Source organism: Pongo pygmaeus, chromosome 10, assembly GCF_028885625.2.
Source record: "Pongo pygmaeus isolate AG05252 chromosome 10, NHGRI_mPonPyg2-v2.0_pri, whole genome shotgun sequence".
Lineage (NCBI taxonomy): Eukaryota > Metazoa > Chordata > Mammalia > Primates > Hominidae > Pongo > Pongo pygmaeus.
Window position 1 is genome coordinate 14246976 of NC_072383.2, and position 27400 is coordinate 14274375.

Sequence of the window (27400 nt, forward strand, 5' to 3'; positions counted from 1 at the left end):
AAGTAAAGAAAAATTGTTCCTCACTATGGGTATGAATAACGCCCTATAGCCATGTGTTTATTAAGTAATCATAGTTTTCCTCTTTTTACAAATATATATTGGAGCAGCATGAGATTCCTGTATATCAATGATATGACATAATATTAACTCAAAGCAAAGAAACATATTTTTCTTAGCCTAAGCAGCCTAGTTGTAGATAAATGTAAAGTTATGTTGGGTTTTGTAACACTAAAGATAACTCGATGAGCCCCAGGAGATGCAATTCTCATTGTATGGCTGAAGAAGCCAAGACCTAATGAATGATTTGCTCACGATCACGCAGCTAGCCATGCCGGAGCCTAAACTCTAACCCAGTGTTTCTAACTCTCAGATAAGCCCTCCTACCTCCGTACCACACTTTTGAAATAACCTTCCAACCAGAAAGTTGTGTAGATTCCATTTTCTCAGATTATTGATTAATATGTCACATGGGACAGAAATAAAAGGCTTGCTAAAGTCAAGACACAGTACATTGATCACTTCTCCCCCGCCCAATCCCAGAACCTCATCAGTCTGTCACTGCTGGAGATGATGATACCCCATAGGACCTCAGTGCCACACTCTTCGTTGTGCTGTAATTTCTGTCAGAGAAACAAGACACGAGCAAAGCCCTTACCTGTCAGGCTCTAGCCTAACAGTTCAGGGGACGCATCTCAATCCACAGCTCTTAGAAGCAATTTCCTTGGAAACACTGCCTCTAGCAACAATATCTACACCGGTGCTTCCCAAACACTAGCCCATGGATCAATGACAATCCATGATAAAGTTATCACTGGCCCACAGAAAAATGAGAAAAATAAAAACAATGTATTGGGTTGTTGACACAGCTAGATGTATTCAGTTTAAAGGACTGTTCTTTATTCTGAGATCATATATTTCTTAGTTTTGTTTGTAGTACCATATCCTTTGTTTTTTTTAAAAAAAAATGTGGTATAGGACTATTTTTTAAAAGTTGAAATTGGAAAAGTAATGATTCATCATGCTACATCATGCCACCACTGCCACTATCATTATAAAATAATTAGTCTGCAAATTGAGAAATCAGAAACCTCTCCTCTAAGCAACTGGTAATAGAGGCTGTGTGCCTGGAAGGAGCAAAGTCCCCACCAAGACTGGTTCCCTCTTGGCCAAAAAGGAGGCTTGATGAAGGGACTGTCACTGCCAGTATGGGTCATGGGACATCAGGGAGCTTCATATAACCATATCTCAATATGACACTCTCCACTCAAGTATCTTGTGAATTCAGCCACATAGGGGTTTCATTATGTTATAGTTCAGACTTCTGTTTTAAATTCTTTGCTTTCATTTTTTACTTCAATTAACGTAGGTGGGTAACGACCTACTAGGTGTCAACATCACCAGCAGTTATGCTATGCATTATTTTTCTTAGTCCTATGAGATAAGCCCTTAAAATGTCCAAGGTATACCATACCTGGCTTTTGTAGCTCACTGCCACAAACTTTTCATGATCGTCCCCCAGATCTTGGTTGCTCAAATTCAATCTTCCTCATCTAATTTCTGTGCCATTTTCTCCTTTAGCGATGCATTCTGCATACCACTATTGATTAAAACACTATGCATGTTCATCTATTTCTCCAACTTCACCATACCCTCAGTGATTTGCACCACATCTAACACATAGTGGATGTTCTGAATGAGTAAACTAATCCTAGACCACTTTCCAAAAAGCTAATCATTAGATAATTTGATGAAATTATCAAAATGTTGACCTCTTGTGTAAAAATAAACCTGAAAAGTAGGCTAACTTCTACAGTTCATTATGGAAATAGGGTGAAAATGGGGTCTAGCGAAGTGATGGCAAAATTAATTAGGAGAATTATAATGAGATAATTCATATAAAGCTCTTATACATAGCAAGGGCTCCATACATTAATAGTCTTCCTTTTACAACTCCTTTTCTGATTACTTGCTCATTGGAATGTTGGGGAGATTGGTTTTTCTTTCTTTTTTTTTTTTTTTAGAAAATCTTATTGTTTTCAAAACACTGCTTTTTAATTTTTTGTTGTTTTTTGCTTTATTTTTTACTTTTTAAAAATTTTTATTATTTATTTATTTATTTATATTTTATTTTAAGTTCCAGGATACATGTGCAGAATGTGTAGGCTTGTTACATTGGGGAGGGGAAAAAAAAACACTGCTTTTTAAAAACAATAATATCAACACTGGGCCCAGGAACATCACCTCAAAAAGACCATTTTGGCTTTTCTTATGTTCTCCTGAATCCCCATACACACCACACACACACACTCACACAGACACACACACAAATACTCACTTTCCAAATTTTGGTTGACATCTGATTGCTGATTACTATGAGTGTGATCTTCCAGACAACTGTGTCTGCATCAAATACCCCTAGGGGCCATTCACATTTGATTCTGTGTTAATATTTTTATAATTTTTGTATTTTTATAATATTTTCATAAAATTACATAATTTTTCCATGAGGCCAAATCAGAAGCTTCTTCAAAGTAAAGATTAAATATACCTTTTTTTCTTAAAATGTCTGCACCTTCAGGCTTTCACAGGATATTAAATCAGTGTGACAGCTCTTTTAGTAGCATAGGTAAGCTACTACTAGAAGATGAGCACAACTTAATTCTAAGAACACCTGGTAGTTGATAAATATTAAACAGTCAGAAGACAATTTAGGGCTAGAAGCACCAACATTCTAAGAGTCATGTAGGATTACTATGTCTGTTTTTGAAAGAGGCGTTTTTAAAAATATTAGGTACACGTTGCAAATCTATCAAGATCCCATCATTTATGAAGTCCAACATGACTTAGATTTTAACAATTTGTTTCCAGCCAATCACCAAATCTCTTTGAAATGTGTCATGTTATATTGGCATGCTTGTCTCTTTCTGTTTGTGCCTATGTATTCTATTTACACCACCCAGGGTAAAATGATGTTTAATACTCATTTTAATACCAATGTTATCAAAATATATTTTAGCCTACATTCAACAGCTCTGGAGTAGGCCAAAACCTTTTCTCCTCATTATCACCTCAGCGAGAGTCCCTTGCCAGGATCTGGCTAGGAGGCTTATATCTGACAAAGCTTAATGAAGTGTTAATTAAGGAAAACCGTCCCAGCCCATTTAGAGCTTTATTCAGAACAGATTTAAGAGTACTCTGGTAAAAAGCTTTAATAGTGGCTCTTTTTCTTCCCCAAGAGGGGACGGATAAGGTGAGAGGCTGTAGACTTAACTTTGTCATGTTTGGCTTGAATGGTTTTGCCTTTTGTTCACTAAACTGAGGTTTAATCCTTGTCCTCATTTTAAAATTCCTCTGTATGGGTCTATTCCTCTGTATGGGCCTACGAATTCCTCATTCTAGATACCTGCCCAACCTTTCCAATCAATGTCTAGGCCCTTAAGCATGCACTGTTAACATACCCATAGCTTCTTTTTCTTCCCTTTAAGTAACTTCTTCATCCTCTCTAGTCCCACCAAAGCTATTCATTTAGCAGAAAACCATCAGCCAAGGTCTACAAAGAATTCTGTGGCCAAATCCTCTGCATTCCATTTGACTCCCCTGTGCTGACATGGCACCACCCATCACTCATAGCCATTCAGCACTCTTCAGTGTAGCTTACATGGTACTCTTGTCTTGTAGCCATTAACTTAGGGTCCAGAAGACCTACATTCTAGTCCTAGCCTTGCCACTTAATATTTCTCCATCTTTGACATATCATTTAACTATTCAGAGACTTATGGTGATGATGGGGATAGTGACAATAGCTATCTTCACTTTTCAGAGAGAGAATTTGAGATGCAGTTTCCCATACTGCACAATCGTTATGAGTATCAAATTAAGGTAAAGTATATAAATTTACTTTGAAAACTGTAAAACATCATGAAATGTAATATTTTGTTATTTTTATCTCCTACCTCCAGCCACATGTACTGGAGTGTTCCTTCCTGTTCTCTCTTCCAATTTTCCTCTCCTTTCTTTCTGAAAGACTCCCTGCTTTTCCAGTATGAATTTCTGCTGTACACAAATTTCTCTGCATACTTGAGCACTTCTTTCCTAAGTAACTCATTAGAAGAATGCTTCAAGATGAGGAGTGAAAGGGCTGACCTCAGGGTGCCACATTTGGAGGAAATAAAAGAACTATCTATGGCCTGTGAGTAGTTGGGACACACCAGTTTCTGGAGTTTTCTTTGATCATTGAAGAGTCTCACCCAAATAGAATTTACATTATCCAAATTTTCTTTCCATCTGTCTGCCTATGATTACCAGAAGTTCATATAATCTCTAATATATAGGCTTTCTACTATATACAGCCCCAAATGTCATTAATATTAACTTTTATCAATATCAATATATTAATATACTTTCAATCAATTATCTCAAACCACATTAAAATATCATATCCTCCCTCCCTACCCTAGTCCTAATTTCAACTTGCCCTTGTCCTCACCTCTAATCAGGAGAGAGAAGAGATAGCAATTCATTACATCATATTATCTGTAGACTATGAACTATTAGAGAGGATTGGTATTTTGTTGACTTTAAAGTTCTACTAGAACTGATCTGGTAATCTGGAAAAGTAGGCCAGCTCCAGGAGAGAATTGAGATGTGGCCTCAGGCAAGTCACTTAATCTTTCTTGGCCTCAGTGTCCTCTATTGTAAAATAAGGGCATGAGACTAGTCTCTAAGATCCCTTCCAACCTTGATGGTCTTTGATACCATGTAGTAAGATAACATGTTCATCTGGATTTTTGTGGAGGGGTGAGGAATAGAGTGGAGTGGGGATGAAAATAGAGTGTGCCTTATCAGGAATTCCCTTTCCTTTCCCTACTGCATGTAAAGAGCTTCAACATTCTCTTTGCAACCTTTTATGTGCCAAATCTTAAAATCTATCAGCAAGGATGCAGTTTAAAAACTCATAATTTGATCACACATCTTCAGATTTTGCCACCACTGCTCATTTCCTTTGTTTACTTTTAATCTACTCACCCTGAACCCTGTGCATTTTTGGTGGCTTTCCACCTATTTATTCACTCACCTTTCCTTCACTCAACATTCTCTTCTCATGGACATCATACCAGAAACTTCTTGAATAGATTGTAAATCCCAACCCCTTTATTTTCAGATGAAGAACAAAGAAAGATTAAGGGACTTGCCCAGAGTCAAACAGCTATATGGATTATAAAGCAAAGATGAGAACCAGACCTCTTGATTTGGTAGTTTAGTTTAGGCTCTTTCCACTCTAATATCTACACCATGCAATGAATATTTCCATTCAACCCTATGGAGTACTCCAAAGAAGAATAAAGCCCTAAAAAGCGAGTAGCAGCATACCATCCACTACATTGCCCATAAGACTTAAATTATTTTTTAAAATAGTAATTAGCCCTACTCTCTTTCCCTCTATTTCAAATATTGGTGACATATACCTTCCATTTTATATAATCCTAGTTGTGAATAATTGCCTATTTTTTCCAGTTGCTTTGACAAATGAGGTTGAGACTTCTATAGACTTTATTGCTGCATCTCTACCTCAAATCCACCCAAACCAATCTTTTTCTTGTATTGAGACTGCCTGCTGATATTCGACTCCACCACCATTTAGCTCAGTCAATGCTGTAGGATCTATGTGAAAAAGTAATTAAATCATTCCTGTAATTGTTCTCCCATGCTTATAAATAATTAAGAATTGCACATTCCCCCGGAAGCCACGAAGGGCCCAGAAACAGTGAATGACAGGGGGGAGTGAATGAGGAAACATATTTTTGCGAAGGCAGTAAAAATTCAGTGAGGTGGTGATAAATGAGAAAGTTGGAGAGTGAAAATAAGGAAATGGTTAAGAGTTGGGAAAATGGAAAGAGAAGCATAAAATTGGGAGAAAGGAGGGGAGGATTCCTAGGAACATTGGTAAAAATAAAAAACAATTAAGAAAGAAAGCAGTATAACAAAATAGACCCAGGAGCGAGAGAGAAAGAGAAAGGAGTGTAGGCAGAGGAAGGTTAAAAGAGGCCAAACACGTGTCGCGGTTGCTATTATTTTCCTTATTGCAAAGCTAAGGAAACTGAGGCAGAGAAGAGTTAAGTAGGCTAAGAACATAAAACTAATAAGGGAGAGCCAGAATCAGTCCAGGTCTGTCTGGGCCTGAATTCTATCTATTATATTGAGCTCAAACTCTTTTTCAATTTTTAAAATTACAAAATGTGAATCTACGATGATCTCACAACAAAATGTTTAATCTAAAAAATTTATATTATTCTTCCTGATATCCCTTATCAATAAATTAGCTACAGCTCCTCACCCAGACCCCCACTATGACCAAGCATACGGATGGAGAGGGTGGCTGCTGGAAGGCATCTCTGCCGTGGGATGGAAGAGCACTACAAGGTCCCACAGAGATAGGGCATTATGTCTTTGGGTGGCCTCATTACATGCTAAGTTCTAAACAACTGAACCAACTGGCCACAGACAATAAAGCTAATGTTTGATAGCTCCAAAAGTCAAGAGCAGACCACCTGGGAACTTTTAACTATGCCAGGTCCAAAGGTAGGCCACGGAGGGGCCTCGGCACTGACAGGATGAAGCACGACGATGGCTGCGTGTACCACATAAGGTAGAAGCCGTGTGGAACAGTGGATCACAGGAGATGGGGGAGAGGACAAGGTGGGAGAAGGGCAGAGAGACACGAACCAGAGATGCAATGATGGAGAGCAGGGAGCAGAGCAAGGAGGGAAAGGAGGACAGAGAGAAGGAGCAATCAGAGAAGCCAAGAGGGGAAGAAACAAAGAAGGATGCATGCACAGGCAGGCTGAGATGAGTCCATGAGGGCAGGGAAAGGCAGCTGAGGGTTCTTAGTGCACAAAGTAGAGTTAAGCCCTCTCTGTAGTGTGGATGGTTAAAACAGTCCAGAAATCGTCAGAGTTCACCAATTTATGTGGACTTCCCTCCTCTGCCTGATTCTCTTCTACTTCCCAGAGCAGGTCCTGAAGTCCTTCTGCCTTAATAGACAAAATTCTCTCCAGGCTCCAGAGCAGGTATGGACTGTCCCCTGCTCAGCTGAGGACAACTGACACCCTCCTCAAGCAGCTCCCCTTCAGGGTTTCTGTTTGCAGCAAGGTATCCCAGCAGAGCCACCCCTCATGCTAGGATCAGAGAGGCTCCCCACAAGTGGCGGGATCTGTGGCCGTCAGGAAAGTACCTTCTGTTTAAAATACATATTTCCCTTATGGTCCAATGGGGTATCTGAAATTCCACTATTACAAACTTCTTCCACTAAGTTAGAATACAAATGCCCCTAGGGAGGGAAACCCATTAGTTGCTCTTGTCTATTTGGACCCTGGCAAGGACTTAGTGTTATAGACTGTAAGGAGGAAATTCTGGGGGCACGTGGAGGACAGACCCAGGACTGAATCAAACAGTACTTCCTGGAGAAACCCCAGCAGTGCCGGGAGCAGAGGGAAGCAGGAAGAGAGTCCTCTGGGCAGGCAAAGGGCAGAAAAAAGGCACTGGAGAATTGGAGGTAGGAGCTGGCAAATGAGAGAAAAGAACATGGAAAAGGAAGGAAGAAATGGTTAAAAGTACATTCTTTTCCAATTGCCTAACTTTTCCCTGAACTGACCATCAAGATCAAGATGACAAAATGGCCATGATTGCTACTTGGAAGTTCCAGAAACACACAAAAACACTGTTTTCAAGCCCTAATGCTTCCTCCCACAGACAAAAAGCCAGCGCCAGATACTTCCAACTCTTAACAGCATCAGAAGCCCCCACTACAATGACTAGTTAGCCTCCTTCTTGAATCCAACAGAGCACAAGAGTGGAATACACCAACGTGAGAGAAAGTGCTCTTCTCCCAGAGCATCTAGAAAGCTGAACGGTGTCCTTATCCCCCTCTCTGCTTTGCTGAGTAGTTTTCATAACAACCACTGAACTGGTTTCCCTTCTGGAAGAACTGAAATGACACCAGTAACAACTTGCTGGGTTACCAAGTCTTCCCTTTCATTGACCAGTGAGACTTCTCCTTGGGCACAGAAACTGCAGGGCCAAATGGGTGAAGTTCCATGACCCCAAATAGTACTTTTCTCAATAAAATTAGTCACCAATTTGTTCTTGGAGAACAACAGTGATGAGAGACCAGGGCATTCATGTCTGTATCAGCCTCTTCTGATACAGACGTGCTGGTTAGATGTCTGGAAAAAATGACTTGGCAGTCAGGCAGGCAAGCAGGACAAGAACTGGGACTCTGGCTGCTCTCTTTCTACCCTGCAGAGCAGCCCAGTCTTGAGTCCTGCTACTCAGCTAGTCCCTGTATTTGGCCAGAGCAAAGCTTCCGTGGCCTATATGAGTGTAACTGGACCTACAGCTGTCACAGCCGTTGGACAACTTCAGGTAATGTTGGTCTGAGCCATCAGTTCCCCTACTTCTCTCCTGCTTGGTTCTGGGAATTGTTGCACTCACACTTCCTGCCCCAATTCCTCTCTTCCTGGGCTCTGACTCCAGGCTTCAGACCTTATTTCCTGTTTTCTGTATCAACTCTGGCTTCTAGAGCCATCCATCCAGAACAGAAGACTCTCTATGATCTCCTTTCAGAGGGGCGATGGGGGAAATGTTCTGGCAGAGACTCCAGGCAAGCAGCCAGCTGGGGCCTAGGGGAAGAGAATTATTCACAGGATCACAGATGTTAGAGATGAAAAGAACTTGCAAAAACACATCTCACTCATCCATCCCACCTTGTAATGTAGGCCCTTTTCCAAGAGTATATGGCCTGTTCCCATCTGATTTCAAAGAAACTATCATTACCAACAAATACATACTGAGTACACCTCATGTGCTCTGTGTTGTCCCAATCATGAGGGGTGGAAACCAAGGGGCTCTCTTTCTCTAGAAAGGGCTTGCACACTGTGTGATAAATTTACTTCTCTCATGCATTGCCTGAGCCCACCTAGATATCTGCCCCATCATGCTCACACAGATACCTTCCAAACACCTGAATACCCCTCTTGCAGATAAGCAAGCCTCTGATTATCCTGGGAAAATAATAGGGACAACAGATGCTGAAGACCCAGCAATGGGAGGAACTATGGGAGGGTGCTGAGGGGGACAATGGAAGCAGCCTTTGGGCAACACCACCACTGACTGGTAAAGATTTTGGTCTGAGGTAACAGCAATTACAGCTGATTCTCTAAGACTATTCAACAAGTAAGAAGGAAAAGATTGCTCCAAGACCTATTGCCATCCAGGATAGTGAGAAAAGGATACTCTCTTCCTTGTCAACTTCTCATCTACTGAGATGGAATCCTAGACCTTAGACTGATGTGCACTCAATTTTATTTTCTCCTCACACACACCATGGTACAGAAAAAAATTACAATCCCCAGGGTTACTGAAGAGTTTCAGCTGATCCAGGATCAAATCCTGGGGCATCCAGTTGAAAGTATTCTGGGCTTGAAGGTCTCAAGTTCACTCTTGACCAGAGTCTAGAGTTTGGAGAGAATTGGAATTCCCATACAGCTGCAGCTCCCAGGCCCCATCAGACTGGGGGTGGACCTGACAGCTTTGCCCACCCCTACATCCTTTCTTCTCTAATTCTCTTTCCCTTTCTACTTCTTGTCTTTCATCCCACTCTTGTCTCTCCCTTTGCTATTCCCTTATTCTGAATATTTAGGTCTTAATCAAGGTCAACAGGGAAAGGGAGGAAGTCAACTTTGCCAGGCTCCAGTTAGCCCCTGTTGCAATAGCTGGGATATCCTATTACTCCAAGGCTAAATGCTTGATGTCCCAGGAGGGCTGAATAAATAAAAGTGTTCAAAATAAAGTGAAGCATACTGGTGAAATCCATGGGCTTCACTGTCATTTAGATAAGTGTTCTAGTTTCTACACTGCCATTAATAGTGAGGGCCAGTTGCTTTCCTTTCTGATTGTCTTTCTTCATCTGTAAAAGAAGGAGAATAATACTACTGCCTAAATCCTAGGTCTCCTTTGAAGGTTAAATTGGCTCAGTACAGGAAAAGCACCATTTCATATAAAAAGTGGTACCAGAAATGCAGCAGGCATTTGGTTTTTCTAAAGGGGGAATAAAATGAAGCTGACCTCTTCCGAAACTCCAAATTTGGCCCACCCCACTCTCCTTCCAACCAGGGCAAATCTAGGATTCAAAACATACCAAAAGAGTATGTTAATCAATTCTAGGTTAAGACCCTTAACAGCCTGCACTCCCACTGAATATCAGAGACAAGAGAGCTGTTGAACTGACATCTGATGGTGGATTTCATCGTCTCTAATTCCACTGACTTCCTTTGTCATTTTCATGATGTTTCCTCCCTTCTGTTTTCCTTTCCTTTCCTCATCTCCATTAGCTTCTTTTCATTTTTCTCCAACTCTTCTTTCTCCTTCTTCATCTTTATGAAGCATTCACTCAATGACATTGCACTGGAAACCATGATGAGAAATCTCAACAAATAGAGCCTGACCTGTCACAGACTTTATAACCCAAACAACATGACATGTTCTACTCACCAGTGGTTCTCAAACTGGGAAGTTTATAAAAACAGTAATTAGTAGGGCTTTGCTCTAAACCTATTAAATCGGAAGCCTTGGGTATGAGGCCAGAGAATCTATATTAAAATAATAATAATAAAATCTCCCCTGTTGATTTCAAAGTCAACCACTACCATACACTAAAATAAACTATAAATTCTACCAAGCTCCTTTCTCTCTTTCTTCCTATTTTTTAACTCCTTCGTTCTCACCATCCTCTCAGCTGATTATGTCAAACTGTTTTATTTTTGAGAATTTACAATATTTGCTTTGATATAAGCAATGAGAATACAGGAATGGTAAGAATAAAAGGCAAAGAGGTTGGAAGGAGATGGAAGGAGTATGCAGACAGCAGATCTATGAAGGCAAAAGAAGTGGAGCGATGCAGATGGAAGACAGCAGAAATAAGAGTAGGCAGAGGAGGAGGAGGGTGGGTGGGCGGAAGCAGCAAGCAGAAACCACAGTGCAGCCTGGCTTCCTGGGAAGCCTGTTGCCCTAGCAACGTGATGCTGAAAGGTTAAAGGCTGCTGCTCCCTACTACTCTGGATTACATGTTGCCAAGGCAACAGAAGGCATCCAAGACACATGGTGGCAGGCCATGAGGACTTGGGGGTATGCCAGGAATCCTCAGTTCAAGACAGGCTACCCTGGCTGGCTGCACCATTGTGCTACCTTCCACTCTCAACCCATAACTCAAAAGCTCACCCCAGACGCGGCATTCCCTGTGATTCTCTTCTCAGTGCCACCACCCCCACTTTGGGAAGAGAGGAAATGATATTCAGCTGCAACTAGGTAGACAAATCCAGGAGTAGTCAAGGGACACTAGTGCATGGAAACTCCAAAAACTCAAAAGGAGAAGCAGCCATTTAGTTAGAGGAAAGCCAATTATAATGTATCTAACTTCCTCCATTGTTTTGCTCATCTGTTTGCAAGCCTGTAAACAACTTTTGTAAAAATAACAAAACAAAACCAAACCTGCATAATGCATCTATCAAAAGAAAAGTATGCCTTTTCTTTTAAGAGGAATTTATCTTTCAATACTAGTAGATAACAGAAGCCATTTATTCAAAACCAGGTGTGTACCTGGCAGAGTAATGAGTGACTTAAAAGGTTATTTCATTTAATCTTCATAATAGTTCTTTGAGGTGGAAGAGTATTAACCACAACAGAGAGATAAGAGAAAAAAAAAAAACAAAACAGATCGCCAAAATCACATATGGCAAGACATCACCGGGCTCTGAAAGGTGGAACCAGAACTCAAAATGGCACCATGGCATATGCTCCATCCACAATACTATACTGCCGCCATCTGAAAAGACACTATATCAGGTAACATGGCCCCATACTTACACCCAGAATGAATAAAAAAATAGCTCCCTGCCAAGACCTCAGACCCTGTATCAGCCAACTCCAGAGCACCTCCTCAGCCTCAGCTATAGTGACCCTCCTATTACTCATCAAGAAACAACAGCAACCAAAACACTTTCCCACTTGAAGGCCTTCACACCTGCTGTTCTCTCCGCCAAAACGCTGCCCCTCAGATCTTCACGCGTCTTGATCCTTCTCATTAGGCAAATCTCAAGGGCTACCTCCTCTGCGGCCTTCCCTGACAACTCTAACTAAAATAGCTCACAATACCTCTTTCTGCTATTTTCATTAAGCATTCACCACTATCCAAAATAATATTGTTTAATTGATGTGTCTGTTTACTGTCAGTCAGTGCTCCATGAGGACACGTCTCTCTTACTGATCACATCTCCAGGACCTCAAATAGTTCTTAATACCCAGTAGATAAAAGATACTTTGTGAATAAATAACTGAGAAAGTATGTTGTTTGGAGAGGAAGCTAGTACCTTTGAAAAGTTAATTGCATTGATTAAATATAGTTGGGTGATACCTTGACAATTAGCATATAATATGAATTGCGTATGTTTATTTTCCAAAACGTTTAAAACTGTTTATTTCTTTCTGCTCCCTCTTTTGAAAGAGCACTAATAAAGTCAGGGCTATCACTGGCACTTAAAAGTTTTCATGATAAAAGTCTTGCTCTGCTACCTCAGATGGCACCCCTAACCTGAAGCAGGCCTTTTGCCATGTCTGTCTGCTAAAAATAAAGTGGACACAAATGTGATAACTCCAGCTGGAAGTGCCAGGTTGCTGATTGCTGGTATCTGGCCCTCATATCTGTGAGGAAGGGAAAGGTGATGGAGCTAGCAGCCCAGAGAGACATAGGAATGTATCTGCCAGTAACCACAGAGATTAACCTATCAGCCATTTTCATTTGGGCTTAAAATACTTTTCTCTTAATTTCAACTGACATTTGCTGCCCCAAAATAATTAATTCATCCATACATTTAATAAATATGTATTAAGGGCTTACTCTGTGCCAAGCTATATGTTAGGTTCTGGTGATACAAAAATGATAAAGACCTAGTCCTTGCCCTTGCAAAGTCTGTAGTCTAGCAGGACAGAGAACTAAAAAAACTACTACCATTACTTACAGTTGTGATATGGACTATGTATGAAATGAAAAGAAATAAAGGGAAAAGAAACTGGAGTTTTGAACTGATGGTAGAGAAGAAAAAATATCTGAGGGCATGAGGACCTTGGGTGAGGAGTACAGCCCTAGACGAGATGTACCACTTGGGCCCTGGAAAATAGAAAAATATCAGCACCACACTTAAACACACACATGCACATGCACATGAAACAAGAAGCATGCCGGAAGCAGTGGCTCACGCCTGTAATCCCAGCACTTTAGGAGGCCAAGGTGGGCAGATCACGAGGTCAGGAGTTCGAGACCAGCCTGGCCAACATGGTGAAACCCCGTCTCTACTAAAAACACAAAAAATAACTCGGTGTGGTGGCGGGTGCCTGTAATCCCAGCTACGAGGGAGGCTGAGGCAGGAGAATCATTCGAACCCAGGAGGCAGAAGTTGCAGTGAGCCGAGATAGCACCATTGCACTCCAGGCTGGGTGACAGGGTGAGACTCCATCTCAAAACAAAACAAAACAAGAAGCAAAAAGCAAAAACAAAACAAGGAGAGAGGCGTGCAGAAAGTGAAACACTAGTGCTAAAAGACGAACTTCACCTTGCGAGTCCCACCAAGGGCCTCAATAGTGGAACAGCTAAAGGGAACACTGACACTTAACCCTTTCAGCATTGTCCCAGGCCTGGAGTGAACCAGAAAGAGCATCACCTTTGGAGAGAACACCCAAACTGCATGTCCAATGACCACAGAGCTAGGTGAGTTCAAGATCATACTGTTGATGGTTTGTGTTTCTGTTTACTTCATTCATTTATTCAATGGAGACTTACCAAATAGCTCTCATAGACCCATACTTGCTGATTCCTACCATTTTCAAGGCCCTTTCTAGGTACTTTGAACAACCTTACTTAATAACCTTAAGAAATAGGGTCTAGGCCAGGCACAGTGGCTCACACCTATAATCCCAGCACTTTGGAAGGCTAAGGTGGGTGGACCATCTGAGGTCAAGTTTGAGACCTGCCTGGCCAACCTGGTGAAACCCCATCTCTACTAAAAAAAAAAAAAAAAAAAAAAAAAAAAAAGCCTGGCATGGTGGTGCACGCCTGTAATCCCAGCTACTCAGGAGGCTGAGGCAGCAGAATCACTTGAACCTGGGAGGCAAAGGCTTCGGTGAGCCAAGATCATATACCACTGCACTCCAGGCTGGGTGACAGAGTGAGACCCTGTTGAAAGAAAGAAAAGAAAAGAGAGACAGAGAGAGAGTGAGAGAGCAAAAGGTATATTTGTATCACTATTTTATAGAGGAAACTAAGGCTCAGAGAAGTGAAGGAATTTTCTAAAGGTCACACAGTAAGTGGTGATAGAACCAGGAAACAGCCAAGGCAGTGAGATTCCAGAACTCCCTCACTTAACTGTGGTGTGTGTATTCATTTCCTAAGGCTGCAGAAGACTCGGGGGCTTAAAACAACAGAAATGTATTCTCTCACGGTTCTGAAGGCCAGAAACCTAAAATCAAGGTGTTGGGAGTCTCACACTCTAAGGCTCTAGGGGAGATTCCTTCCTTGCCTCTTCCAGCTTCTGGTGGCTTTCCTAGCATGTAGCTCAACAACTACCACCTCTGTTTCTCTTTATATGGGCTTCTCCTCTGTGTCTGTGTCTTCTCCTCTTCTGTCTCTTATAAGGACATTTGTCATTGAATTTAGGGCCCACCCAAATAATTCAAGATGATCTCATCATGACATCTTCAAGTTAATTACATCTGCAAAGACCCTTTATCCAAATAAGGTCACATTTATGGTTCCAAGGGTTAAGACATGGACCTATCTTTTGGAGGATCACCATGCTACCCAATGCAGTGTGTATAGAGTGCACAGTTTAATGAGTGTTAATTGCTTAATCGAAGTTAGCTGTTACTATGCACCTGACACTGTGTGCTAGGAAGACAAAATTACTAAAGCATAGCCCTGGCCCACAATGAGCCTACTCTACAGCGAGAGAGACAAATGTGTTAACAAGACAGGTTATAATAAAAGCATGAAGAGGGCACAGGTGAAGCACAAGACAAGAAATGGCAAATTCTGTGAAGGTGGGAGTCAGGAAAGTGTGCACAGAAGAAACATCATGAATTCTCCTATAAAGTGGACAAGGGGTGGGCAAGGAAGAGGACATTCTAAGAAGAGGAGGTGGCAAAGACAAAAGCACAGAGATGTAAAACAGTCAGAACCATTTGGGGAGCTGTAAATAATTTAGTGTGGCTTGACATTGCTGCTCAAGGGCAGGGAGGTTAAAAGAAATCCTGGAGAGGTGGCCTGGGACCAGATTAAAGAGGACGCTTCATTCTAAGCTGAAGGAAGCCAGGGCGGTTTTAAGCAAAAAAGTAATAATCAGATCTGAGTTTCTAAAGAATCATAGGTAAGCTTCCATGTGGCAGCACAGACAAGAGAGAATGAGTGCCAGCCCTTGGGTCACTGCAGTGTGTATGGAGTTGAGGGGACAAATTGGAGCTACCTAAGAAGGTGGAACTATCAAGGTACCATTACCGTTGGAGGGGAAGGGAGGGCTCTAAGTTGATTTCCAGACTGAGAAATAACTCCCTTTTTAGAACTGTTGGTTTCTATAATGCTTCTCCTTCCTTGCTCTTCTTGTTCTCTTCTTATCTCTCTGATAATTTTGTCTTAGATCCTTTATCATCTGCACCTTGCACCTCCCCTGGCCATCCCTCAAATGGTGGTGCACCCAGGGTTCTGCCCTTGACCCACTTCTCTCCCCTTTCCACTGTTCACTCTGAGCCATCTCACCCACTCTCACGGTTTCAGCTATCCTGTCCCTGCAAATGAGGCGTATAGCTACATGTCCAGCCCAAATCATTCACTCTACCTCCAGGCCCAAATCCAAGTGCTTACTAGACATTTCCACCTATATGACCCACCCATGTTCTAAATTCTATACATTCTCATTGCCGCTGTCACCAAATCTGTGACAAATCTAATTACTCTTGTCATCATAATTTTTGTGACTAGCACTAAAAGGGTCAACAGTATTCAGTGCTGCAGAAGGTCAAGAACAACTCGAAAACTCCATTGGATTTGGCACCTTGGAGAAGTGAGAGATGAGGAAGTGCAAAAGGCAATTTCAGACTACCCTTTAAGGAGCTGAACTGTGAAAAGGAGGAGACAGGGAGGGAGAATGAGCATCAAGGAAAGCTTTCATGTTTGTTTAATAAGGTGAGAGTGATTTGAGCACATTTATGGGCCACAGTGATAATTGATATTTTGGTTGCACAATTGATATTTTGGGTAAGACTATTCTTGACAGTGGGACACTAACACATATATTACAGGCCACTTAACATGCCGGTTCTCTAACTTCTCAGTGCCTGCGGCGCGCGCGCGCATACACACACACACACACACACACTGTCTCACACACACCAGTTATTATGATATCCAGAAATCACCCTCATACATTCCCAAACATCTTCTAAGAAACCCTAAAAGGGAAGATACCAGTAGAGAGGAATAAGTTGATCGTTAAGAAAAAAGAAAATGACTGATGAACCAAGATCCTAGTTCTGGAGAAGACTAGACTAAAGACACAGAAGAGGGTTTGGCGTGAGACAAGGGAAATGCACGATGTTTGGGCTTTGATTCATACAGTCATTGGTTGAATTCCCAGGATGTCACTTCCTTTGAGACACAGTGTACTACACTGTCTGTTGACTAGCCCCAAAGCCATTCCCACTCCTTTCCCCCCTTGTCACCTCCACCAGAGAGACTTGCAACGTCCACAGGGTTGCCCATGTGACACTGTTTGGGCTCATGAAATCAAGGATGTGGGGAAGACTTTTTCTAATCCAATATCAACCCACTTCTTCTTCCTTCATTAAGTATGAGCATGATGGATGACTAACGCTGGGGCAGCCACCTTCCAACCATGACAAAATGCCAGGCGAACCCCAGATGTCAGCACTGACATCACTGAGCCAGTGAACCACCCCCAGCAGCCTCTGTCTCTAGACTCTTTGTTCTGAGACACCCACAGACTCATTTGTTTAAGCTACATTGAGCAAATCACTACCTAAAGGTATTGGGCAACATAGTTAACCTCTCTGATCTATAGTTTCCTTGTCTCTAAAATAAAGATAAAACATATGCTTTCTAAATTCAATGAAAACATTAAATGAGATAAAATATATAAGATGACTAGCTCATATAAAGTGACTAGCTCAGAGTTTGACAAAAAATAAATGATCAGTGTCAGTCTTTCTCATCATAACCTCAAAATAACTTACAATAATTAGATCTTCTTTGTCCGTGTAAAATAGAATTATAGCAATAAACCTTTATTGTACTCAGAAAGGTAGAATAAAAATAACCACCTTTAATGTTATTCTCCAGCATGCTAGACCTTTAAACTACAGAATCAAAATACAATTTTGAATAAAATGTAGATCTAATAATAAGACAAAAAGAATCACAGAAGTCTCAGAAAGGGGACTAAAAATATACTCTTTGTATAGAAATCATAATTTAGGGAGTTTTTTTCAGCAATATCAATGTGATGTAAAAATTTGCTGGCAATATTTAGTAAATTTATGTTTTCTTGTATCTATAACATTTTACTACTTCTCACCTAGTACCATTAATATTTCCTTCATGTAATAATTCACTTTTTTAACATATTAACCCTTCCAAATCTATGAGTGACTCTGATTCAAACACTATTTTATTCCACTATGTTTTTAGAAAATGATCTTGACTTGTCTTTAATGCTTATATCCTATGTGTATCAGTTTGTTGAAATCACTTTATGTCTCTGCTTTGAAAATCCTGATAAGTTCCGATCAAGTCAATATCAGTAATTGCATCACCAAAGAGGTGGAACCTACTGAGCTGTTGTTTATCCACCATGTCTAAATGGAAGCAGGTTAACATCCCCAAATCTTCTATTTCTGTTAATAGGAAAAATTAGAATCCATTTTCCTCAAATGATTTAGGACAAGTCTGGTTTTTCAGAATGCAAGATGGCATATATTAAGCGCCAACTGTCTACCATGCACTGGGTACATTGTGTCATAAGGCTTGCTACCCTCTATGAGCTGGGTGTTATTTTTGTTTCCACTTCACAGAAGGAGATTTTGAGGCTCAGAGAGTCTGAAGAGTCCAGCTAAGGTCACATGGCTGAGAATGAGTAGAGCTCAAGCCCATTGACTCCAAAGTCTGCATTCTCTCCTTGTGCTGGTACCTTCTTTTAGACACCATCACGTCCCTGGAAAATGTATGACAAGTGATGGCTGGTGTGTTACTTTCCAGCACCAAGTGCCTGTATTTCTACGAATGTCGAAGAAATTTCTGGGCTTCAATTGTTACAAGCATTAGCACTGCATCTAAAGAAAATCCTAGCTCCAATTTTTAAAGACAGGATGTGCTGGCCAACAAGAAACACATTTCACAGAAGCGGGTGGAAAGAGCCAGACAGACAGAGCTACATCACTACAAAGTTTCCAGTGCCTTAGAGAGCACTGCCTACCCATCTTTCCCCAAAATATAGTTCAAGTAGGGAAAATTGGAGAGAAGAAACTGAACTCCAGGTAATTTTATCCTGGCTTTTTTTTCTTACTTCCTCATTGTGTGCACTGGGAAAAAGTCTTAAAGTCCAGCATGTCTGAATTCAGATTTCAGTCCCACTATTGTTGTAGATGTGTGACTTTGGCCAACATACATAAACGTTCTCTGATTTAGTTTCCCCATCAAGAAAGAAGAACTACTACTACTTCCCTCATGGGATTGCATAAGAATTAAAATGCTCATTAACATCATGCCTGGTTCAAAGTTGACATATTATGTTAGTTTTTTTCCTCTCACTTTTCCTACCTCTATGTCTTAATACCCTTCATCCAAGATATGCCATAACACTACAGTTTGCTCCCAAAGTATTCTGTCCCAACGAATATTATATCACAGAAAACTAAAAGCAAGGTAACAATCTAACAGACACCAGAAATTAGTGAAGCGTAGGGTAAAGCATGAGTAACATGTAGCCATCTTAGTTTCAAGATTATGTTGGATATGCAAATTCATATGAGCCACGGGAAGGCAATAGTCTATTCCCAGTGTCACACACCACTGCCAGCCCATCTACTCTCTCCAAACCCACTGTCATTAAGCAAGTGGGGTACAGGATAGGGAAAGAGGGGGAGAGGATAAAGCCAAAGAAGAGTAGGGCCATCTTCCTATCCCCAATTAGATTCCAAATTAGATTCCAAAATGTGGCTCTCAGTACAGAAAATGAAAAGCGCTACTGAAAGCATCCATTCCCAAAGAAGCAATTTATTATTTATTTTATTTTATTTTTGAGACAGAGTCTCACTCTGTCACTCAGGCTGGAGTGCAGTGGTGCAATCTCGGCTCACTGCAACCTCCATCTCCCAGGTTCAAGCAATTCTCCTACGTAAACCTCCCAAGTAGCTGTGATTACAGGTATGTGTCACCATGCCCAATTTTTGTATTTTTAGTAGACACGGGGTTTCGCCATGTTGGCCAGGCTGGTCTTGAACTCCTTACTTAGGGTGATCTGCCTGCCTCAGCCTCCAAAGTGCTGGGATTACAGGCACGAGCCACCGTGCCTGGCCCCCAAAGAAGCAATTTAGAAAGGAAAGAATCATAGCAATAGACTCCACAGTAAGAATATTTTTGCATGTCATCTAAGGAAGAATCAGATCCAGAATGTGATGCACGTTTTAGCTATCATGCTACACCCTGATCAACACGTCTATTTCCAGATCCTGACCCTTTACTCAACATACCCTTTTCTTTCCCATTCTTGGAGCATTCGAAGTTGGATCTTGAATCCTTTTGCCTGTTCCTACTGTAACTTCTACCTATTTTCCTTCCTACCTTCTGCCCAAGCCATTTTCATTAGTCCTAATGCCAAGGACAAAACAGGTGTCATTGACTCTGTCATTCCCTATCACTACTCCTTATTTCCCTCACCTAAAGTGTCTGTTTGCCACAGTACTGCTCTAAAATCTTCCACATATTTTATTTCATTTCATCTTCAAAATGTAAGGTGTATAGGGCAGAACACAAAATTTATATCTCATAAACTATAAACTGAGTATCATGTAGTATAAGTAATGTGTTTGCCCACATTTTCAAAGCTCATCAGAATGGAGACTAAAACTCAGGGATGTATAATTCTTAGTTTAGTGTCTTATGATGCAGAATTGTATAATAGAAAGCATAGGTTTCAAAATAGGTATTCCTGAGATTTGAATTCTAGTCCCATTGCTAATAGTGTGCTGTGAATATCCTGGATTAGTTACTTAACCTTTCTAAGCTAAAATCTGAAAACCCAGGGAAGATTTCAGACAATCAGTAGAAAAACCTCCTAGAAAGAAATGGAAATACATCTAGCTTCAGTTCATTATTTGGATTCAGATGGGCATCTTAAATCCAGGATCTCAGGGAGAATAAAAGCAATTATAACAAGGCAAAATAAAATAGGCTCTTTATACTCAGGTGGGGAACTGCCAAAAAGCACCTCATACATTTTTAAACATTCTCCATTACTATTAGAAACAGTCTCTGTTACAAGCACCTAGCAGTTCTTTCCAGGTCAGAGATTTTCTTTAAGGGACCCTGTGTGGCTGCAGCAGGCTTCCATACTACTTGTGAGCCTCAGCTTCCCTGGTGGGGTGAGACCAAGACTCCCACCTCACACTTCAGAGCCTTCCCCCAGATTTTCACCTTTCAACCATATGCCCTTCTTAGGTGGTCTCCAATTTAGAGTTTTTTCTACAATTGTCCATGCTGCTTTTCTATTCCCATTCTTTTCCTGCATCATGATACACTCTCACTCCCTTCAAACTGCTCCACATAGCCTTCGGCTTCACCTGCTGAATGTTAGGCTGGACACTTTAGTGAAGCACTTGCCATGTATCACCTCATTTAATCCTCAACAACCCTGTAATCAACATATTATTATCCCCATTATACAGGCAAGAAACCCACGTTGAGAGTCAGAGATTGGTGATGTCCTGATTCCAACATTTAGGAAGTGATGCCTGAATCCAGCTTGGACTCTAAATTCTGATTTTTTAATAGCCCTACTCAGCTAGCCCCCATGCTTCTTTCCGCCGTAATATAAAGCTCATTTCCTCTTTGGGAAAGCAGAGTGCTAATTAATGTTCTTACTGATTCATTAGCATATGCAAAAAAGTGAGCACATGCTATTTGACAAGGTGCTGAACTGCTGAACTGTGTCTGTGCTGTTGTCAAAAGTCTTCAGAAGAATGCTGTCCTTCCAGCATCAAAAACTTCTTGAATACAAACTTCATCCCTGTAATGCAATCGTCCACAAGAGCACTTACTAAGTGGGTTTTATTGGAAATAAACTAACAACAAAAACTTAAGTTAAAACAGACTGACAATTACCTGTCTCCGAGAAGGGGAGAACAAAATAGAAGGCTTATTGATCATCCTTCCGATGATTACTATGAGCCTTCGATGTGGCCAAGCTACATGTCTTAGATTTTCTGCATCAGTTCTACTTTCAAATGTTTTGTCCTATTCCCCTGTTGTTGATTAATAGTTGTCCAACTGTGTGTCCCCATTCTATGTTTGTAAAACATGGTCATGGTACTTAAAAATAAACTTCTATTAACAACAACAACAAAAAAAAACCTGGCCTTAGTTTTGAGGTGTTTTATTTTTGAAACTTGTCCCAAAGGCTTTTTTCTCTGAGATTTGAGGACTCTTTTTATTTGCCTTTATGCAAATCCGTTAAGCCCCCAAACATTCCTCCGCATGGCTGCTGGGAAGTTTGCTGCTGGCACTCTCTCTCCAGGTAGCTCCTGCCACCACCCATTCAGCATCGAACGCCTGGGGCTGAGCCTCCAACTTTCCAGGATCTCCATTATTGGATATTTTTCTTTCTTCTTTTCTCTCTTGCTGCTTACCTTTTAGAAACCATTCTTTCCAGGTCAAAAGTCAGATATTTATGCTATTTTAGAAAAGCATCCAAAAGTCATTGCCCACCTCCTTATTTGGCGGAGAGAAAGACATGATGGAATATTTGGGTGTGGTAGCAATGAACGCAGGAGCAAGGGAAAGTGATGAGAGGAGGTCTCATTACAGTGGCCTAGAAGAATTCACTTTACTGGTGTCAGTTCTCCTATTTACTCCTGGAGGGCAGTAGCCAGTGGGTCCTCTATGGAATTGTGCTACACTTAAGCGCTCCACCATTTCATACTCTTGTTATGTTCTCTTGTAGTTAGACTCCAGTATTGCCTGATTATAAATCATGTAATAGATCACTTTCAGTCAGATGACATCCCCCACAATGCCATCTAACAAGGGAAAAAGTGAAGGGTAGTAAGATATATGAGACCTTAACCAGTCATTTTCTTGAGAGGCAAGAGAGTACATAGCCTCTGAAGCCAGCAACCAATGTTAAAATCCTGGCTTCCACTGAAGAGCTATAGCATTTTGGATATCTTATTTAACCTCTCCGAGCATCAGTTTCCCCATCTGTAAGATAAAGATTAAACAATACCACTTAGGTCGCTAAGTAGTTAAGAGTATTAAATAAGATAGTGCATACACAGCACTAAGCGCCTAGCATATGGGGAACACTCTCAAAGCCCCTAAGATACATCAGTGAAAAAAAGAGTTCAGTCTCTCTGCATGCTCTGCATCTTACCTCATATTTGTATAATGATGTTGTGGATTTGTAAAAGGTACCAGAGAGAAGCAATCAGCTAGTTTAGGCATAACATTTTCTACCAGGGAGAAATAATATAGGTTGCACAATAGCCCACATGAGAAAAAAAAATCATTTTTACCTGTTGTGCTCTCAAAGTAAGTATGTACTTATTCATGGTAATTTTAAAATTCGCTCTTAACCATATCAGAATTCTTTCAAAGCAAAATTGTGCCCTCAAATTGCCACTGTTAGAATAAAATATAATTTGCTAAGGACAATCATGTATGAAAAAAAAAAAATCTACCGAAGCACAACTCAATGGGTTCTGCCACGGCAGTCTACATTTTCCATTTTGCTTATTTTTCCCACTTCCCTTAGCATGAGCTATTTGTGCTAGTGCCTATTTTCTAACATCTGTACCTGCACCCACGTAAATGGAAGAATATGTTTCTCATATGATACTGGAATGTCTTCACTTAACACTTTCAACTTGACCTTTCCTAGACTGAAGGGAAGCTCTGAAGCAGAAGCTAGTCATCGCTGCCTGCTGCCGACAGGTGGCGGTAGCGGTCATGCAAGGTTCTTTTAGTCTCGGCTCAGCTGCTCCACTGCGGAGGTTCTCAACTAGCCAGGCAGCATGCTTGTGGTGTCTGTGCTAGGTTTTAAGGTGTTTACAAACATTATTAACCCGAAAGCATGTCTTTTAAGTACAAAACTAAAGCCAAGTTTGAATGTGGTGATAAAAAGAATGACAATGACAATAGTAGAAACCCAAAGTGATTAAAAATGATAAACGTAGCACTTGTGGTGAAACAAACTATTCTGAGACGTGAATGGCTGGCTGCAAAGGACAGTGCATATGTACTAAGTGCTGTATCTAAGCAGCGAACAATAATCAGTAAAGCAAGGAAAATAACTGAATAACTGATAGTATGTAAAAACAAAACAACCCAAAGCAGAATAAAACGCTTTTTTCTGCAGTTAGGGAATAAGCTCCAGTGTCACGTGGCAATTAGTCATATGACAATTAACCTAACATTAATGCAGGAGAGGCTAGGATTTGTTGGAGATTTAAAGCAGTGGTTGTCAATCTTAACTGCACACTAGAATCACCTGGGGAGCTTTTAAGACTCCCGAAGCCCAGGCCAATAATCGGAATACCGAGGGGTGGGACTCAGGCATCAGCAGTGTTGAAAGCTCTTCAGGTGATTTTAATGTGCACCCAATTGCCTTCAAATCTAAGCACGGGGAAAATGTGTTGCTACAGGTTCCAAGGATTAAAATCCATTTGGATGTGCAGATCAATGTGTGTGATGAGTGTTAATACTTTGGCAAGAATTATTTCCCTATGACATTTGTATCTTCAAGGAGAGAAATCACCTGCCTTGAGGGATTTTTCTTTTTATAGTCTTGAAAACAGTATGGGGGAGAACATGTATTGCCAAAGAATAACAGAGTATGCCTTTCATATACCTATTTGAAGAAAAGGTATTCCAGAGCTACAAGCGTCAACATCCCTTAGTCATCTCAGTAAGTCCATTTACAAACAAGTGGACACAAAAACCTTTTCAAAACTATAGGAGTTTCTAGATACCAGCACCTTTCCCTCACTTTCATCTTTAAAAGATTGCTGAGCACGCACGGTGGCTCACGCCTGTAATCCCAGCGTTTTGGGAGGCTGAGGCAGGTGGATCACCTGAGGTAAGGAGTTTGAGACCAATCTGGTCAACATGCTGAAGCCCTGTCTCCACTAAAAATACAAAAATTAGCTGGGCATGGTGGCAGGCGCCTGTAATCCCAGCTACTCGGGAGGCTGAGGCAGGAGAATCACTTGAACCTGGGAGGCGGAGATTGCAGTGAGCCGAGATGGCATCATTGCACTCCAGCCTGGCTGACAAGAGCAAAACTCTGTCTCAAAGAGAAAACAAACAAACAAAAAAAAGGATTAATTGCTGGCCTACCCACGCTGTCAATGCAATCTGGTTACCTTCCATCATTAACAACCAAGTTTTACAGGAAAACAAATGCATGGTTTAGTCCTCAGTACAAACCCTCAGGCCCTTCTCCCTGCAGCCCCTTTTTACCTTATCTGCCATTATCATAGAGGAGCCCCCGTGGATGCCCAGGATGGGGGTGAGAGTCTGTGCTGAAATGAAATCGAGGATCTGGGCGATGGCTTCCTGGTCAGTGTCATCAGCAAACACCACCCCCTGGATCTTCCGGTCAGACATGAGATCACAGATGCGGGTGATGATGCTCTTTGGGTCGGTCTCATTCATGGCTACCAGTTCCACCCGGGGCACCACGGAGAGATGGTGGAAATCATCTTTCTCGTGGGCATCCTTGATGGCCACCTCGTCGGAAGTGCCCACGAGGATGACAGCAATGCCAATGCTGGGGGGGCTCTTCTGAGAACGAGCTCTGCTGCCTGACACGGCCAGGACGGCCAACACCAACCAGAACTTGGGAGAACAGCACTCCGCTCTGGGCTTCATCTTCAACTCGTCGACTCCCTGCAAACACAAAGAAAGAGCATGTTAAAATAGGACCCACACCACGTAACCTGTCTTAGAAGAGGCTAGATACTGCAATTCAAGGACCTTATCTCCTTTCATTGAGCACCAAACCCAACTCCATCTACCAGCCTACTCTCTTATCTCTGGTATTTGCTCTGCAGAATGAGAGAAAATGAAACTTTCAAAAGCCTCAGAAATCCTTGAGCAAGGCAATAAAAGGTGCTATTGCTATAGTCATTGGCAGCTACAGGCAGAGACAAAGGAGGAAAAGAGGTTGTGAGTGGTCCAGGTAGCCATGCGAGTATGCGTACACAAATCTGGCCCTCTTGTTACAGCCCACCTTTGTACTGTTCTTGGGCTGAGGGAAAGCAAGGCCAGACAAAGTGAGCAGAAAAACGTGCTCGGCAGAGGTGAGCAACAGAACATGGGCTGGATAAACTGGATGTGGGGGGCTGTGAGTACACAAGCCCTGCATTCTTGCTGCCTTCACCTTATGTTTGCCTCAATGAGGACAACAGCCAGAAAATTCTTTAGTAATCTTGTTAGTATCTGGCTCTTAATATTAAATTACAAGAACAACTGATACATGACTAGTATTTTTAAAACATTGCCTCAATTGATCCTTACAATGACCCAGTAGGGAATAAAATAAAACATTATTATCCCCATTTTTATAAACATTGACCCCAAGGTTCAGAGAAGCTAAGTGTTCTAAGACCATGAACCCATCAATTAAGTGAAACAAACCTGAACCCAGATCTTCTGACTTTTGTATTCCAGTATGTGTTCTATTACACTACGTGGAACTGCCTCTCATATAACAAATTATTATAAGGAACACATATTACTCCAATCTATTTATGCACCAAAATACAGAAACTTAAACAAATACCATTAGCAGCTGAAGTAATGTTAGCACCACATTTGAAAAATGTTCCTTTTTTTTTCTGATGCCATCCTATAGTCGTGACTTCCCTAAAATGACTGATACCATATTTTCATATCATTTGCCACCTTTTACCTACAAAGAACTCCTTCCTTTTTACTTCCACATATGACCATAAATCTTACTCTATGCACCAAACTAAGGACATAACGCTCTATAGAATACAAGCCTTGGCCATCTCTCTCTATGCTTCTCATTATTCTCCAAGAGCTCCTCTTATTTTAATATAACTAGTTCTGCTTATGTTGCTTTATTTTAAATAATCAGTGTTCACTATTCAAGTGATGGCTACACTAAAAAGCCCAGATTTCACCACTATACAATATATCCATGTAATAAAAGCACATATGTACTGCCCGAATCCATAAAAAATTAAAAAGAATCATTTATTGTACATCTTTCATATGCTGCACACTGTGTTAGGCATTTCCTCATATATAATCTCTCTGATCTTCATGGACACCCTATAAATTAGACATTTTATTCCCATTTCTCAAATAGAAATACAGAAGCTCAACACAGATATGTAATTATCCAAGGTCAATGGCATTATAACACCAGCATGCCAATACATAAACACAGCATTTTAACACTCCAAGGCAGTACTCTACAAACTGCACCCAGAACCAAAACCAGATTCTCATTCTTCTTCAAAGAGAGAGAGAGCATGCAATCAAGGATGAAAATGCTGCTTCAGATCTCCTGCTTGTTTCAAAAAAAAAAGGTGAGAGATTAAAAATCTAAAAATGTTGAGAGATTAGCTAATTTAAAAAATCATGACGGTATTGAATAAAGAAAGATAAGGAAGTGTTCTAGCTGAGCAGTCAGTCTTGACTGCAAAGGGCATTAATGATTTGGGAGCAAGATGCTGGGGACATTTTGTGGCTGAAGAAGCACAAAATCCAATCCAGTTCTTGGCAGAAAACATTTTGGAACTTTTACTGGTATAGTCATCCTTCAACACTGCCAAGGAGGAGACCTGTATTGATTGCCTTGTCTCTCTCTTGCAAATAAGATGAGTAGCTCAGTGGTTCATGCCTGAGCAAAGTTTACTCCTGACAGTTTTTTGATCTCAGTGTCTCTGTGAAAACAGGGAATGACTCCATGAGCCCTGGAAACCTTTGCTGATGGGCTATACACAATTTAGCAGGAGAACCAGGGCCTGAATTCCTCCT

General features: G+C 41.1%; 1 protein-coding gene across 4 annotated transcripts in view; it reads right to left on the reverse strand.

Annotated features, from left to right (window-relative positions):
- Positions 1–27400, reverse strand: part of GRIN2B (glutamate ionotropic receptor NMDA type subunit 2B) — a 423666-nt gene that overhangs the window by 282135 nt on the left and 114131 nt on the right. For all 4 annotated transcript variants that reach the window (XM_054444599.2, XM_054444600.2, XM_054444602.1 and 1 more), the window contains one exon: positions 24848–25276. In XM_054444599.2, the coding sequence (XP_054300574.1) occupies positions 24848–25258 (411 nt within the window). In that variant the 5' untranslated portion in view covers positions 25259–25276. The remainder of the gene's footprint in view (positions 1–24847; positions 25277–27400) is intronic.